This window comes from Amblyomma maculatum, chromosome 1 (assembly GCF_055883805.1).
Source record: "Amblyomma maculatum isolate TAMU_Amacu chromosome 1, ASM5588380v1, whole genome shotgun sequence".
In the NCBI taxonomy this organism is placed as follows: domain Eukaryota; kingdom Metazoa; phylum Arthropoda; class Arachnida; order Ixodida; family Ixodidae; genus Amblyomma; species Amblyomma maculatum.
The window spans coordinates 229099666-229118395 of NC_139344.1; the positions used below are offsets into that span (position 1 = coordinate 229099666).

Consider the following 18730-nt stretch of genomic DNA (forward strand, 5'->3'; position numbering starts at 1 on the left):
TCTTTTTCTCTCAAATCAATAAAGCAACAAAAACCCATAGTTGCCAAAAAGGTTCGCAATGAGTAAAATGATCATTAGTGACAATCAAGTTTACAGCTGAAGAGAAGTTCCACTTACCATTAACACATTTCATCAGAAAACTTATAAACATGAAAGCCCTAAACCTTACACATGCTAACGCCAGCAATTAAAAGCCACCTTCCAGCTAAAATTCACTACTAAACTTTTCAAAAATAAGAGCAGCATTTCAGCCAAACAAAGTGTTGATGCTTTAGTAAAAATCCAGTACATAATTTTCAACCCTAGAAGAGGTGCAAGGAGACATTGAGCTGGCATATTTCTTTTTTTTAATGAAATCACCCTCAATCTGCCCGGTGCTCACACCAGAGCGAACCACATTACTAAAATGAGAATTTATTAACTAAACAAATACACTGCATTCAGTAGTTCTGTAGCAGAAACAAATAATGTCTGCAAACAAGCACTAGAGTCATGTGTCCCATGTGCACAAAAAGTTCTTGGACATGAAAGACAGACTGTTCTTTGCACTGGAATAAGAACTCACACCATCCACATTTGCAGCCACACAGGAATAAGGCCTAAGTAAGTTATGACAAATGTCCAGTTGCCATAAAGAAGCCAGTCTTCCACAGAGAACAGCACAAACTTCTTGTGGCCCAGGAATGAATAAGATAAATTGTTCTGAATGTACCGAGGCTCCCAGCCATCAAAGCTCATAGCTTGGACGAATATAATCAGAAAGCTGAACACAAAAGGATGGATCAACAGCTGCAACAGTCTGTGGATCAAGACAGTTACCCTGAAACATGGATACAAAAAAAATATTACCAAGCATCTGAGTTGCAAAAAAAAAGGAAGACAACAAACACTAAAGGAAGCAAGTACAGTTACTTAACACTTGTTAAGTCTTTGCATCATGGCAGTTTCACACTGAGAAGAACTTAAGTCATCAAATTTGTTCTGTAGTGCTTATGAACATTCCAACCCCTTAGACATCAATTCAAGTTAGCACACCAAGCTTGAGCTGTTACATATCAGCAATATCCATCCATCAAGTTCATAATGCCAATTCATCAAGTTCCTACTACTGCATTTGAACTGAAAGCACCCCATGCGCGCAAGAAACCTACTTTGAGAGTTCCCTAATTTGTTTCCACCAGCATATTGAAGAATAACTTAAATATTTTTGCACGAATCATGCTTTATTTATAAGGTTTAACGTCCAAAAGCGGCTCAGGCAGTGAAGCACGCCATAAGTAGAGGGCTCCGAAAATTTCAACCTTGTGGGGGTTTTTTAACGTGCACTGACACCGCAGAGGTGCCCTATTTTCAGACTCCTTCAAAATGCGGCCCGAACCTAACGTTCTTAGATAAGAGACAGTTGGAAAACTGCTCGGTGCTGAGTGGACCCAAACGATCCCCTATATGACATCAGCTAATCTCAAAACGACCGCAGTGCTCATCCACTGCAGAGGGGGTGCTCATCCACTGCGGTCATTTTGAGATTAGCTGACGTCATATAGGAGATTATTTGGGCCCACTCCGCAGCGCTGCGCACCAGCAAAGTTTTCCAACTGTCTCTATCCAAGAAAGTTGGCCCGAACTGAGCCACAATGGCGGAGCTTACTTGAATTAGGTCACATGTAGGAAATTAATGTACTACTAGCAAGAATGCGCTTTTCAGAGGTGGGCACTAAACAGAAATTGGTGTCTACAGCCAACAGCCTTGAATCCATGACATAGATTAAGTCTGAAATCTGCCTTGAAATGGTCTGCATAAACCTGAAGAACCGGCAATAAGCAAATTTTGCCAGGCCTAGATGTGCACTTTCATTGCATTGCCCTCTTTCACAGCTACATTATGGAGTAATACTGCAAGCGCATAAAAATAAAGCTATAGGAACAACTTGAAATTGTTTCTTCCAAGTGAGAGGAAATGACATCCTCTCAAGGGTACACTTACGAAGGTAATTAAAATTAAAATCCACCTCTGCACATAAGTTATGCAGCCAGAAGGACCCAAAGTAAGGCGACAACTGTACCTGCATGACACCAAATTAACCAGTATCATTAATGCACTTTTCAATGACTGCAGTAAGTGGGCATTCTTCTACTAGAAACTTAGTGGCAGCTGTGTTCCTACAAAATTTGATTTGGCAGAATTTCAGCATGCATGTGTTCTAAGACATTCACTGCCAAACTGCCAGCTTGATTCGTGCAATGCACCTTTTTCACAAGATGTGGCACCCTCTGCAGAGTAACGAAATTTCGCCTGTTACTGGTTGAAAAAAGTGGACGTTAGGGATGGAGGCATGATCTGGCTCCACAAGGTGCAAAGCGCACCTGCAAAATAGCAAGTGCATGCCTGACAGCTGCTACCATCGGTCGCTTGTGCTTGTTGCTAACATCTATGCATGTCGGGTTGATGTTAACAAGGTTTGTTTTTAGCTAGTAAAGCTAGAGGGGGAGAGACGCGCATGTGCAGAGCGGCCAAGTGAAAAAGATGTACAGTGTAGTCCATTTATAATGATATATCACTTATAACAATCAAATTTTGGGGATTTACGAGTGTTTCCATTGTTTCTATGTAAAAATAAATCATACATAACAATTAACCTGGCCACCCAGATGTTTACCGCGATAATTTGTCAGAATTTTTGATACAAAATAAAATACTAAGAAGAAAATTATGCAGAAACTGCATAGGTGCCACGATCGGACCGGCGTGGCTGAATCCACTAGAGGGAATTGCATGCGGTTAGAAACTGAGCGCTATCATCATTGCAATCGATGCCTGTCCTGCAGCCATATCGCCATCACCCGATTGTGCGTCCATAGAAGATGGCGCCAACCAAGAGGACAGAGACAGCTTTTCAGGTGAAACCGCAAATTCACTAAGACTTCCGGTAGGCTTTCAAGGATCGCACTCAACGACTTTAACATCAGGGCTGAGGATGTCCTGCAGTTTATCCAGTCGCTGATTGGCTTCATGCACGCAAAAGGACTGCCGCCAGCATACGCGCTACTGAAAGCGATGCTCGCGGCGATTGCCATACTTCAGTTGCCACTCAAGCGAGGCTGAATTTCTGACTTTTTTTAAGCATGCGTATGTCATACATGACTATTTATGTATCCTGTAATAATACGTTCAGTGCTCTTTACTATGATTCGCATTTTTAGATCAGATTCACTCCTTGCTGGTAAGTAGGCAAGTCTATATGCATGAAAAGTATATGAGCGTGGTCATTTTTTTCTTCCTTTTTTTGCCAGTCCAGATATAACGATAATCAGTTAAAATGATCAGATTTTCTGGTTTTCTTAATGTCATTATAAGCGGACTGCACTGTATTTGCAAGGTGATAAAGATTGGCGGGAAACTCCTCCTGGTGTGACACAGCATTTTACCTGCCAACAGTTAGGAAGACTGGTGAAGCCGATAACTGTTTCACTTTAAGCTACTGAACTGGAAGAATCACCGAAAGAAACAGCTGTGTTCCACTAGGAAGGAGTTTCACATCGACTGCCAGTACCTTGCATGCATAATTATGCAAAATTAGTGGAAATTTTGATGATAAATATCTCTGAGCACACCAGATCTACCAGATGGAGTAGTTTAGAAATGCGACCACCTCTGTTTTCTAAATAAACATTCACACTACCTGCAGAATGTTCCTTCATATATAAGCATTTTACTTAATTAGGCCCCTGACAGTGACAATTATCTTAGAATTGTAATTTGTTCTACTGAGAAAGGAGCAAAGAATGTTTCTTGCTGTAGTATATGACTTCAAAAATGACACTACACGAAATGGTAGTAATACTACAGAGGAAAGTGTGAAGGATATCACTATAAAAGCAGTACACAATGATTTTAAAGAAATTTGGGCATTTCAAAATGAAGCATACTATAAGCATCTCCTTTCCTTTGCTGTGCGACAGAAGTTCATTATGGCTGCTTGCTGAGACAGATCATAATTTTACGTTACAACAAACACAACCATGCCAAACTTACAACATCAATACTCTGTGAAAACTGCAAGAAAAATATCTTACAGTAAATATCTAGTACTAATTCTTTTAGTAAAACACACTTTAAAAGGGAGATACATTGATACAATTAGTGCCCAATGTGCCACTGAGGACAAAATTTGAGGAGATTTCACTAGTTGCCACATCTACCAGAGGTAGCCTTTTTCACCATCACATGGCAGCATTTAAGCCTGCCTTCTATTTCGAAATGTGTGGCAATGAGCCATTGAGAAATAACAGAACCATGCACTCTGATTTCTGCTCCTGCATCCTAAATTTTTTTCGCAGACAGTACAAGATCTGAATAACAAAAATATAAACCTAGCAACTGAGTACCATTACAAGTTCCCTTATACGGCACAAGACTGCACTGGGTAAGTAATGCTCAGAAAAGGTAAAGGTCAAAACAAAATGTTTCAAAGAAATCCATGAGCTTACCAGTGTTTAGCACTACCTGTTGTAAATAACACAGGTATAGCAATGACCGTAATAGCAGTGGCGAACGATATGTTCACAAGAGCCAAGGAAAACACCACTGTAGAAAATGCCAGTAACACAGCACATTTATGGGCTGATCTTTCTTTCTCTTTCCTGGAAAGAAAAAGTTTTTAAAGCTCATAAAAATGAAGTTGTTTCAAAATAAACTACAAACAGTGAGTAATCAATTATTGACAGTGCCCAACCGTCTTTGAAAAAAAAAAAAAATTGGATTGACACTAGCATATCTTCACTTAGGAACGAACAAGACAGCTAAATCAGTTGCATGCACAGATAGACCCGAGACACAACTATGCTCATATTTCTTGAAGTGGAAACTTAAGAGTGACTGCAAGCTAGAACCAAAATCAGTAATCAAGATATTCACAAACCTTGCGCCCACTACCAATGGCAGGAAAAGTGAAACAACCAGTGCAGCCACATAACCAAAGTACACCGACTCCTGGCTTGAAAGGTGAAAGTGGTGACCGAAATGGTCAAAGTATGAAGGTGCCACCATTAGCAAGAACCCAATGGTGTGTGACACAGTCATGCATGGCAAAGCTGACCAGAGTGATGCAGTCTGCAATAGAGAGAAAGCATGAATCAAACCACCAGTAAAGATTTAAAAAAAAGAACCAAGCCTTGTAATACTAAAATTGAAAAAGAAACCAGTCTGTGATGTTCTAAATATTGCTGCACTAGACATACTTGGGGAAAAGGGTCTTTGACCAACCTCACTCCCACTTGATGGATAACTGATCCTTAAGGAACCGAAGTCACATAATTGACTGAATGTACCTCGACGACTTCTTGACATGTGTTAGCAACAAACCATGTTCCCTTCAGTCAGCCAAACAAAATACTACCATATTATTAAAAATAAGTATGTCTAGAAAAAGTGTCCAGTATCTTAACGTACAACTTCCTGGAGAAATGGTACCTCGGATGAAGATATCAACAAACAAGATCCATGTGCAATTAAATGCAGATACATATACAATGCATAGCAATACTCCTGTGTAGCATACGAGACACACCTAGGTTCAGTATTGCTAGACTGTGACCTCAGGAACACTTGAATAATGATTTGTTATGCTAGTTTAAATGTCCTGTTGTACTGCAAAGTCATGCTAACTTTAAACTGACAACAGAGTTAATGCAGCTCCTTTACTCTCCCCACGCTGCTCCGACTGACAAAATTATTAGAAATGCCAGCAAACAAGACATGGCAAGTGCTTTCCATCTACACTACTTTGTGTTACAAAGAAAAATATGCATAGATACTGATCAGATGACTGCCTAAAAAATAAAATTTCACCACTGGAATGGTGGGCTCCAAAATTTGAGAATAAGGTGAATATGGGCTGGTTGGGACATGCTGAAGAAGGGAATAAAATAGTGCAAGGCATGATGGGACACATGTCATGACGGGACATGTCTTGTCTTGCCTCACGCTTGTTTTATTCCCTTCTCCAAAATGTCAGCATTCAATCTGTGGTGGTGGCTCTAAAGCATAGAAGAGCTCCTGCACTCTGCCTCACTGATCAAACAATTCTTCAGAGGGTGACACTCTTGCTAATCCATACATGAAAATAAACAGATTCAAGCACTGCCTGACTGTCGAGTATTCACATTAAATGTAAGAACACTGCCAATGGATCACAAGCGAAAAGTGCATTCTGCTGGTGCTCACACAATGAGTATACACATGCCTCCAAATAGCTGTTGAGCAAAACTTCAACAATTTCAGAGTAGCCACAATTTAGTCAAACATAATGAGCCTTTTCCATGCTTTTATTCTGCCTCAGCTGAAATTTCAGCTATAAATCTGAGCACAAACTATGAAAAATACCTGTGAATGAATTTACATACAAGGAATAGATCCCAGCAGAAGGCACGTTGCATTATGCATATCCAGCACTACTCTGCAATCCATGCAAACATCAAATCCAACCTTTGATGCAATTTAAAGGTTTTCATGTATTGTAGCAAAAAATCACATGCTACAAGTGTTTCAGTATTAAGGAGGGACAGGGCTCTTCTAACATTTTTTATTTATTTTTTAAGCAAAATGCATTGCAAATGCACAGTCAATCAGTTTTCAAATATGTAATTATTTTTCTGATACGTCAAATAGTTTTCAAATTATTTGACATTTTCGCTCCTTTGTTTACTGAAACAATAGAGAAAAATAAAACTACTAATCAGAAAACCACTATTAAAACATGTGGCTAGATAGTGTAGAGCATAAGTAACACAACATCGGAACGACATTTCTGATCAAAACAATATTTAGTCATTTTACAACTTGTTGACGTGCGATTAAGAAAAAGTGGTTGATGAGCCTTTTAAATTAGAGCATGAAAAAACATTACCAAGCATATAATGTAAAATCTCTTCCCAACATTGTGTAGTAAAAATTATGCCTTTATCTGCTCTAGATGTGAAGGTATCCTTGTAAACTAGCAAACAATCAAAAATTTGAGAAAATGAGAAAAAAATGATCTGAGATGAGATTTATTTTGGCTTGTTTGCACCTTATAAAGTGAAATTAATGAGCCAGCATGTGAATAAATTAGCAGGTATATAGAAGATGGGTTGTAGATTTCCAAAATACAACCTTCAAAATTTTTTTTTGTGTGTGTGTGATTTTTGGCCCTTCAAGAGCCCTCCCCCCTAAAATATTGCAAAAGCCCCTGGATTAACAAGCATCACTGGAACAAAGTTGGACTAAATTTTCTGCCACATATTAGTAATCGATGCAGGCCCAAAGAATGCAAAGCAACAAGCAACATATGTGCATGCAAGTACCAAAATTCACTTAATTTTCCACATGCAGTTAAAAAACAAAATTACTAGCAGAGACAAAAGTGGCTAGTACAGAGAATGCAATAATGCTATGCAACTGCATGCAGCACAGTATGTGCTTAGCCCATGACAGGCTAATTCATGCAACAGGATACATTTCACTTCATAGCACGTCTTAATTAGCATGCCACCATATAGCTCTGAAGTAAATGAGAAGAAAGCAATCACCTCTTTTGTACTGGCCTTGTCTGCACTTTTGGCGTCACCACTCAGAGATAAAAACAGCACTCCAGCCTAGAGAAACATGGAGAACAGTAAAGAGTAGCTCCTAGAGGTAATGTACAGCCTTTGTCAAAGGTGTAGAGCCCAGGAGGTCTGATTCTGAGCCGTCTAGTGGCGCTGATTTAGCATTACTGGAGGTCTTTCCCTTCGGAGAAAGCAGGACAAAAAAAAATCGTCTTGCCATCAAGAGATTCGAAACACTGGAAATGCATTACGAGCCGCTCGAAGTGGCTCAGAAGCAGACACCCTGTCACACTTTTGACAAAGACTGTACATATGACAGAAATTATAGATTACGTTAAAAATGTTTCCTAATTAACATCCCTACAAAAAATCATCTTACATTGTAACAAACGTACAATAAAGAGAGGCATAGGATAGCCTCAAAATGGGTGAACACCCCTTGTAAGATACAATAGCCATGAATTCTGACAGTTTCAATATGTCAAAGCAGATGGCACCTACTTAACGACTTGTTGAACAGCACAGCTAAAAAGAAAAGCATAAATGATTACTAACACAAATTTTCAAAACTACACAGCAAATGCCAAAGAACAATTAATAACAAGCCATCAACCCAGAGGCATAATTTTTTCAGCCAACTTATCCACCTCTTCAATCAAATCAGATCAAAAGTTTATTTTAGTGATCACATCGATATTAAAATACTCGTGACACTACAGGGTACCAGCAAAAAGCCTGTCATGGCGTGACAAAGGCCTCTTCTTTCTCCAAAAAGCTAAAAGCACTTATTAAAGACCACTCTTCCTTTTGGTTGACATATCTGCCAAGTATCCCAATCATGATTGATACATAAATTTTTAAGCCTGTGGCTTAAACCCATACAATTTCTTTACTGCAGTGTTGTTTTCCCTCTCTCTGCTCAAGAGACAAAACATATAATTTATACGGTTAAATGTACCTTTTCTAAATAACAAAAAAACAGCAAGCTCAGTAAACTTTGCACACAAATTCTACATTTTAGCAACCTTAAATAGAATCTAAAAAAAAAAAAAATTGATCCCTACTTGCTCTGTGGTAAAAAAGAAATAAAACTATTAGTTGTTGGCAATCGTAGGAGAGTACTTTAAACCTATTAATTTTTTTACACTTATAACACAAATAATTATGAAAAGTTTTAGGTTCAGATTATTGAAAACTGACTGAAACATAACCGGAGAAAATTTCATCGTAGTTAGATGAGCAGTTAAAAAAAAACAAAGATATGTTAAACTTGAATAAAAAAATTCTAAAATTTCATTTTGAGAAAAATAATGGCATCGGGAGAACAAAACATCTTCTTGCATTCCCGAGATTTTCCCAACCCTTTCTTAAGGGCAAGCTCCTCATCAAGTGGGTGGACAGAAATTTCGCAAAATGCACTTAGTGTAATGTGAAATTTTTCGAAACAGCATTCAACACTTCACTCTGAATATTGTAGTAAGTCGCAGCATCCTGAGTGCCAATTTTCATGGTTCGGATCAAATACATACTTTAGGGAAGGAGCAGCTCAGCTGTTTCATCAATTCACTGGTTGTCTGCATCCTGTCATGAAAACACTCGCCCAACAGGTCTGGCAACCACAAACCATGAAACACTTGGTTCTTTATATAGTGTTCTAGAATATTTGTAGTGTGCTCACATGGTGGCTGCGCTTGGCGCACTCAATGTTGACCGCAACAGATGGTGCTGTTCGCAGCATCACCTGAAGCTGGACAGCGCGGCGAAGTAGGGCGGATATTGCACATTGCCGCATTTGGCCCACGAAATGAAATACTTGTGAGGTGTAATGCGCTATATATTCGTTTTGCTCTATCTTAGTGTGTGCAGTAAAAGAAATTACCACCTGTATGGGAGACATATGGGGCGAGGATGCTGTTTTCCAACCCACACGCGGATGAATTTGCGGAGAGCTTATCCTATAGGGCGCAAACAGTGCTGGCAGAATGTACACAATGGTTTCAATAATTTCACGATCATAGTGACTGTATTTCCACTGTTAGAATACCACTGGGTAGAACCTTAACACGACCGCTTAGCGAGAACAGCGAGACAAACGTTTCCGGGACCCACTAAAGGACTGGATAAATCAAGGAGCGTCGCCCGACACGTTTAAAATGAGTCCAGCTAAACTGCACGCTATTAGCAGATGCTCCTGTTTAGCATAATGCAAGATTTATAGCATAAATGCAGACTTTTATCCCACTTTAATGGCTGGCAAAGAAAACCAAGCCATACTCCATAAAAAAGAGGAAAAAACGCGGGCGAATCGGGATGCAGCCCTCTCCAGTGTCGACCTTACGTTACAAAGGTCCTTAACCCCCTAAACCATTTCCTTAAATAAATGTCTTATACCTCGAAAGGAGACTGCAGCCATGAAATTAGGAGACGCCTGCTTCTGGGAAAGAGAGCAATGGTTAGCCTTGACCGCCTAGTAAAGAGCAGAGACATTAGTCTGCCAACCAAGATCCGTATAACTCGTGCTATGGTCTTTCCAGTTGTGATGTATGGATGCGAGAGTTGGACTGTGAAAAAGGCTGACCGCCGAAGAATTGACGCGTTTGAATTGTGGTGCTGGCGAAGACTCTTGAGAGTTCCTTGGACTGCCAGAAGATCAAATCAGTCGATATTGTCGACCATAAACCTTGACTGCTTATTCGAGGGTCAAATTCTAAAGTTAAAGCTCGGCTACTTTGGTCATCTGATGAGAAGAGAGGAGTCGCTGGAGAAAGATTTGATGTTGGGAAAGGCTGAGGGTCGCCGGAGAAGGGGTAGGCAGCGAACGCGATGGTTAGATGGCATCCTCGAGGCACTGCAGATGAAGTTATGTGATGTTAGGAAGATAGTGAGAGACCAGAAAGCGTGGCGTGACATGGTCCATAGGGTCACGAAGAGTCGGACACAACTGAACGACTGAATTGAACTGAACTATAACTAACATTGCCTTTTTTTTTTCAGCACTAACAGTCTGCAGCGGGAATGCACGTTATAAACTTTTTCCCAACCACACACGGCAATCCACATTAGAGCATTAATTGCTGCTCACGAGTTAAGCCGATTATTTATATTGATCACATCGCTCTTAAATGATGTAGAAAGCTAGGAAGCTCGAGGCTCACACAATACTAGTGTTCATGCACACACAAAATAAAAAAATGTGCATTTGCACCAGAAGAATCGGGATGGAAAGACTGAATATTTAGAAATTCAGATATTTATACACACTGGCAGGAACGCGCACCACAAGTAGACACGCCTCATGAAGCTTTCGTGATCTTACGGTGCATGATTTCTCTTTTTTCTCATGTTTTTCACAACTCATTTTGCACCAAAAAGGCCCATATAATATAAAAACTAAATCCATTGCATTCTTAATTAGTAAGGTCAGGTAATTATGTTCACTGTACCCATTTTGGCGCATGCACTTTGCCTTCACTAAGCTCAGCAAATCCAAGGTATGCTATCAACATGAATATGCTGTTTCTTGCTGAATCATTCTGTACATATGCCTTCAAGCATTTTCAGGAAAGAAAAAAGCGTGCTGCGCGGATAGAGAAGCCTGCCTATGCCCCTGCATCATGTCATTTACTAAATACTCTCAACTTCAGACAACACATTCAGAGCATTCATGCATTCCAGGCAGTTAATTTTTATAATGCTCTTTCATGCAACATATCCCAATGTGCGAGAGTCGCAGTTCTTTTTATGCGATTGTCATGATGCACCAAGACACACATCAGCATTAGTCTAGTTCTTCGAAGCAATCACAGCGTCTGCCAGTCCCGCCACAGTAGCTCAGTGATAACGGTGCTTGAATGCTGACCCCAAGAACCACAATTTAAATCCTGGCACTGGCGGCCGCTTTTTAATGGAGGTGAAAAGCAAGGCGCTTGTGTACAGTGCAAAGTCAGTTCCCGTTATAGAATCCCATGGTGGTCGAAATTTCCGGAGTCCTTCACTACGGCGTCTCCCAATACACGTTTCTGCACACGGATGATATGTATTTTAGCTCAGAGTGCACATTGAAAAATCATGAGATAAAGAAAAAGCACACAGAGATACTGTTACACATACAGTGGCAGCGACATTTGCAGTCGAGAGCCGACCGAGCTGATCCAAACAAGCTGTGAAGTGCACACCGCCTCCACTACAATGCCTAGTTGCCACAAAACGAGAGAAGTTTTTCAAGTGAAGCAGGCATCAGCGCCCCTGTCGGGCGCTGGGAAAGGCACCACAGAGTGCGCCACGGAGGAGCGGTGCAGGGATACAGCAGTGAGCCCACTACACTCTTCTAGGACAATGTATAGTTCCTTATTTTTAGAACAGCTCTTGGGAAGCTGCTCACAAGAATATGCCTCAGAACTGCCCTCCCTGGGGCCACATTTGCACCCACACTATAATGACACTCTCTAAGAGATAGGTTTATCAGACAGGTGTTTATCCTGGAACTTATATCCTGGAGCATATGCTAGGTATTTAACCTGAGGTGTCGCGTCTTTAAGCTTATGACATAGTAAACTGAGTCTGTGAAAGGCTGAGGAGTAAATATTAGCATGTTTTCCAGGGCAGTTCATTTGGTATAGTTACTCCTAAGTATTTGAACTCGCTGACTTCAGTGAGATGGGTGTCCCATATGACATACATGAACTGGACATTTTTCTGATGGACACAAAGAAATCCAGCTTTTGAAGTTTAGTTTCATACCCCACTTATTCACCCAGTCACTTAAAGGATACAGGGCTGTGTTTAATAGAAGCTGGTCTTTTTCTGAGTTAATTTTGCTAAAAAGAACACAGTCATCTGCACACTAAGTTTTAAGGGCTCATTAATAAATTCTACTATATCTTCACAAAACAGAACAGGCCCCAAGATATTTCCCTGTGACACTCCTGACATGACTGGTAGGCTATGTGAATTGTGATCATTGGTAATTGCCATACTGAGAGGAGAGTTGCACTCTACCATGTTATGTGAAAGACCATCCCATGTCGACATGAAGCTGTGCTTAAGCAAGCCCTATGAACAAGCCTGCATGGCCTAGAAGTAGTATGTCTGAATTGAGACCTAGGGGTCCTGGTGAGTTCAATTCCCATCTCAAAAATGCTGCCCAAGTTGGCAGCCTCTGCCAATGCACCCATGACATGTTGTCTCTGGACGTCACACAAATCGGCGACCAATAGCTGCCCCTCCATGTTACGCTTGTGAGGAGGACTGGACAAACAAACATCAGTAAAAGGCAGGAGTGAGAGTCTGGTGCTAGCACACTAAAAATCCGATTTTGGTCGTTTTCCTTGCCATATCACCGTAACATCCTGAGGTGACATGCAGGAGGAACACTGTAGTGGAAAGCTCCAGATTAATTTAGGCCGCCTGGGGTCTTTAATGTGCTGACATTGTAGAGCATGCAAATGCCTTTTACGTTCTGCCTCCATCGAAATGCAGTCACCATGGCTGGGATCAAGAGCTGTGGTATGCGGCCAGCAGACTTTAACATGTGTTTTAAAAACATGAATTTCACATTACCTCTTTGAATAATTCCTGGTTTGTACACTTTACTGAAGTTGTGTCCTCCACAATGGATGAAAGTGTTGCCACTGAAGTAGCTTTATGGAAGCTAGGGTCTTGTCTGGCTCAACTTTATGTGATCCCTGACAGATTCAAAAGGTGCCCTTCATGGGTTTAGAGGGTGGGTCCACCTTCTGATGCCTTGTTTCTTAGCTCTCTAATCTTGGTGCATAATCTGCACAGCAGAGGCTGTTTCCAATGGGTGCCCTCACGCACACCATAAAATTCCAAGCAAGCTTTCTTTAGTTTATTTGAATCTTTGGCTCTTTTGCCACAGACAGTATGTGCAAGTGGGTCAAGCTGAAATATCTCACGTAAAACGAATTCTGTCTTTTTAAAGAAGTTTGTGCACAGAGGTCATGGAATCAGCATCAATAAAATGGATTAGAAATTCATCACCATTCCAACGTTTCTCTTCGTCCTGAACCCGCCTGAACCAGTTTGAACAGGTTCGAACAGCATAGATTGTCGCTCCGGAGCTGAACCCTGAACTGAACCCGAAAAGTCTGAACCCAAACCCAAAATGAACCCAAAAAAATTCTGGTTCAAAGTCCTAATTCTATGTTAATTTAGCCTCCCTAGCATCAAAAACAGGGTGCTTTTTATTGCCACCTAGTCAGTGCACTCAACAGTACTTTAAGAATGGTCGCTTGGTAGACATCTTGCCATTTTCATCTAGAACGAGTTTGTCACCAGTAATGCCTTCTTTTTTTTTTTTTCTTTTTTTTTTTTAATGTCACGTGCATCTTTAAAATTAACAATTATTATTAACAAAAAACTGGCATTTAGATATTAAAATTTCTAATCAATGTGACACATTGTAGAAATTTCATACACATACATGTACGAAATCAATGCTTGGTGTGAGCATGAAGAAATCACTGCTATGTGGAAAAACCAGCAACTTCACTACGCACATATTAGTGTAAGGGGTAATTGAGGCAATAAAAAATATAGGAGGGGACCTACTGCTACTCCAGGCTAGTAAGCCCAAATTTCCAGCAAAATTTGAGCATAAGCTACAAAAGAAAGAGGCACTCCTTCCAGTAACGAAGGTATGTAGCTAAGGTCATGAGTCATGACACCACATCTGTTATCTCTTAAGCCCAACTCATGCTACCACCAATGCAAAGCAGTGTCACTCATTCTCATAAATAAGTACTTGTAACTACAGTAACTTAGTTCCAGTTGGCCACTTCACTGCTTTGAAAAACTAATTCAAGCACTAAAAATATTGCTGCTGTAATTTTAAAAAGAGAAGAACATCACAAAACTAAAATTAGGGAGACGCTTCAGCTTTCTTTGCCTTAAGACCAGATGTGAAGCACTTTTAACACCAAGTTTTCAATGCGCTGATTTAAAAAAAATTTTCTTGTTGAAATCATTTCAATTTTAAAATTATTATTACAGTAACATCAGTAAACATCCCAAACACATGTCAGTAAGTCATAAGAACTACAATGCTTTCCCTATGTGTCTCTCTAACATGCTTGGTATCAATGACCCTTCGTGGCCTATGCGTTATGTGTCCATCTGGCATGCAGAGGGCCTGGGTTTAAACCCCAGTGGCGACAAATTTATTTCACTGAATATATTTCACAGCTTCATCTTGAATGGGGGTGTTTGAAATTCCTGCACAAGGTCACGTGGTTGTGATGTCATAACCCTGTCGACCAATCAGGATTTTTCTGCATGAATATTTCCGACATGTTAGTGCCGACAACTAGTACTACGACACTAACGGCAATTTGACAGAATGAGCAGTATACGCTTTGCACAATAGTTGTCTTCCCAACTATATTAACCTAAGGATGTTTACAAGTAAATCCCCATACAACAAAAAAATGCCTGATGTCTATAGCAATGCAATAAAATAAATCATGCTTCCAGCATACCTTTAGTAAACCTGGCAGGCCAATAAGGGCAAATGCTGGACTATACAAGCCAATCGAAACATATCTTCTCGGAGATGGCAACAAATAGAAGAAAAATGATTGATGAAATCGCTCTAGCAAGTTGTTCAGGCTGGAGAAAACACCTTCTAGGACCCTGGAAAGTAGAATAAAAAAAACATTCAACAGTTTTTTATTAGCTGCTTCTTTTAGCGCAAAGCAAACTCATACACAGCAATAAAGTGGGCTAGTTCACTGTGCACAAACCAGCTTGCACAGTGTCCTCGCAACAAAGCGATGCTCTCAGGGACATGATGCTTCACATGTAAACATTAAAGGCCAACTACAGAGGTTTTCTAATATTTTTAGTTGATAACCAATCGAGTTGCTTCGAATCCCTTTCTCTGGCACAAGTTTTTTCTTTTTTTTCAAAATATTGAGTGGAACTGATAATAGCAAAAACAATAAGCTGAAACTGGGTCTGTGGCTTGGCATGGCACAATGCTCCGCTGGGCTTAGCGTTGACATCACAAACACAAAATGTGCGATGAATGGCCAAAATAACAACTGGAAACAGTGACTCCATTTATAAAATGGTTCAGATGACTTCTTAATTGGCTGAAAATGTCTGTTCAGCAAGTTGAAAGTGGACATCAAAGTACTAGTAATGCTTGGGCCACCATAAGCAAAATGCTGCCAGTAGAAGTTACCTCAGATTATAGAAAAAGCAAATATTAAGCTTCACTTAAATAAAAAAAAATGCCACATAGCTGCCACATTCAGTGCTAATAGCCAGGCACAGACGTAAACCTAAAGGAAAAAAAAAATCAAAGAGGTGCCCTTTAGACAGCCACCGTAGAATGTTGCCGACAAGCCAAAGCAGGTACACTACACAGGAAAGAAAGAAAAAGTACAAAGTGAACCAAGTAAGAGTGTAACCTACCTGCCAACCTCATCAAACCCAACACTAACGACCGCCACTCCATCTGCATGGCCCTCCAAAGTGAGAGCTTGGATGGCATAACGATGAAAAAGTCCATGGCCCCCATTAGGTTGTCCAGTCGCCTGAGCAGCCATCATGGCTGTCATGGTTTTGAATGAATGCAACCAGTCCTCAAACGGTGGCAAGTCATAAGGAGACACCTGCAACACCAGCAACAATGCCCTCACATAAGCATAGGATGGTTTTCTCTTAGTTCCCAAACATACTGAACAAGCTGAATAAATGAGATACCCTGAACTTGTAAACTTGGAAAACAAACTCAAACCAAGTCCCTTTTCTTCCCAGTCAGTGTTTTTCTGCATGGGTGCACAATTTCCAAAATTCTACATCTACCTTAGAGTTCTTGAGACACTAATATTACTGCCAATCAAAGCTCAAAGCTCTTTCAACCGTGAAAGATCACCAAATCCTCGAGCCACAAGCAATCGCACTTTATCGACAAAATATCACTTAAATATACAAAAGCGAAACACTGCTATATGGGTACAACATGTGTAACCAAAAAATCTCTTACTTGGCCATGGAAAGTTGTGTGGACGGACTCTCGCAGGCACAGCTCAACTACCAAGTTAAACAGATCCAGGTTTGGGAGTTGACCATTGAGACCAACCAATTTTAAGTCAAGTCGCTTGATGCGGTTACTATGGAGCTCTAAATTGATACCAGCTTGTATGGGACCGCTTCTAGCCTGCAGCATGCCAGGGTCAATAACTAAAAAAAAAAAAAAAAAAAAAAAGGAAATGGAAATCCCATCACAGAAGGAATGTTAATAGGTACTGCCAGAAACAAGACTAGACCAGAGAAAGAAAGCTGTTGCAAACTGACAAACTCACCTCCAGGTGCAGTATGAACATCATGGTAGGCATCCAACCATGCTTGGAAGCCAACTAATTCATGTTCAGTAATGAGAAATATGATGTCTTTGGCCCAGGACCCTTGAGCTGAAAAAAAAAAAAAAAACACCACCCAAAGTTGTCTCACAGTTTCTAACTTGTCGTTGTTTCGTGCCTGTATGCTATGACTGTTACGATGGAAGGTTCTGATAACAATCGTCTAGGTACGTGCAGCAGTAGGATAGCAAGGTAGTTCTTAAAAGCATGTAATAGTGAGACAAAATGCCTACACAGTACTTAACGTAACGTGTAATGCCAATGAGAGCTACAGAAAACATGCTGCAAGGCTTTTCACCTCTGAAGTACTTGGCAAGTGCCACCATGAGTGCAATGCCAGGCAGGGTCGACCCGTGAAGGCTGTCCTCCATGCGGTATGGGGATGAAAGCACAACTGCTTCTGTGCCAGCGCCACGAGGAGCCCGGAGAATAGCGTATACATTTTCACCATGGTGTGTCTGCTCCAAACCAAGAAAATATACAGACTCAGCCAATGCAGGTAAAACCATCTACCAATCAAGCCCCCCTAAACGTACGCTCCATGATCAGCATGATACACTAGTTCCCACTCACAGAGAGAAATTAAAATAAGTCAGAATTATCACATGAAGCCATCAAAAAGGGTAACAACAGTGCAAGTTAAAATTTATCCATTATCGCATTTAGGCGCAATATTTTATCTGCAAAATATCAGCACAAGAAAAAAAAAAATTAGTAGCCCAGGAGTTGAGTGAACCTTAAGTAGAGGATATGTGACATCACACAGGGATTGCGATATGCATTAAGTTTCCAACCATGAGTCCGTAATTAATTCTTAGGCAACTCTAAAATCCATTACTCTTAGTAAAGTATATGTTCCATTTTAAGCTTGCGGCTGCCCATGAATTATACGTACTGGTTTTGATCCCAAGGGGTAGTGAAGGCTGAAATTGTGCCGGTACACATCAAGCCCCAGCTGACGAAACTGGCCCAGTAGCCACGGCAAAGGCAAGCTGAAAAAGCATACAGCAGTTCGGCATAAGTTAGCCACCTGGTATCAAGCAAAATAGCTTGCTTCTTCCAAGCAAAAAATTAAGCAACTCAAGATGAGTAGTAACCGCCAAAACCATTCATTTCAACGTCAACCAAACCAACTTTCCATTCACACGACTGCATGTGTTTAGCCTTTACCTCGCATGGCTTTTGGCCTCTTCTTTCAAGCTTTCCAAGGCATCCTTTGCGAATTTACCAAGATCGAATCGCCTGTTGACGAGGCCAGGTAGGAGAGCATTTTCTGAGAAATACGTTTTGTTGTTGCACTCATCACTGGCTAGAACAGCGAAAGCGATCAGGCCGCCTACGTATGCCAATGTGCAGATTAGGTTGCAATGCTTTTGAACAAATAAAACCACTTTGCTGTTTTGAGAAGTGTTCATGAGCACACCCATGCTTTCTCCTTGCCGGTGTTGAAAAATACTGCGGTGTATGAAATGTGCCAAGCCGGCACCGGCTTACTTCAGCTTGCTTCAGCTACCCAACGCCACACCATAGTCCATAGCTCGAGGTCTACAGCGATCGCGCGCAACCGCGCACGCAGCACAAACCCTGTAGCTCGACAGTCTGCATGAACTACTCAAGCTTGCTATACTAACAAACGGCCTTCTCAGCACGCGCAAGCACTGCCGCCCAGTACAAATGTCACTTATTTAATGAAAAATGCAAAACCTAAAGCACCTTAAGTAGGCCCAGCAACCCCACCAACTGGTCATAATCGAAACTAA

At 40.8% G+C, this 18730-nt stretch overlaps 1 protein-coding gene across 1 annotated transcript; it reads right to left on the minus strand.

The window, feature by feature from the left end:
• Positions 1 to 398: 398 nt before the first annotated feature.
• On the minus strand, positions 399 to 18679 carry GAA1 (glycosylphosphatidylinositol anchor attachment 1). Its single transcript, XM_084590481.1, has 11 exons — positions 18141 to 18679; positions 17866 to 17962; positions 17269 to 17428; positions 16914 to 17021; positions 16595 to 16791; positions 16021 to 16220; positions 15081 to 15234; positions 7567 to 7632; positions 4920 to 5110; positions 4489 to 4641; positions 399 to 820 (listed from the first exon to the last, which is right to left on the minus strand). Exons 1-11 carry the CDS (start codon positions 18395 to 18397, stop codon positions 562 to 564), a joined length of 1842 nt encoding a protein of 613 aa, XP_084446607.1. The 5' UTR covers positions 18398 to 18679; the 3' UTR covers positions 399 to 561.
• Between the last annotated feature and the right edge of the window lie 51 nt (positions 18680 to 18730).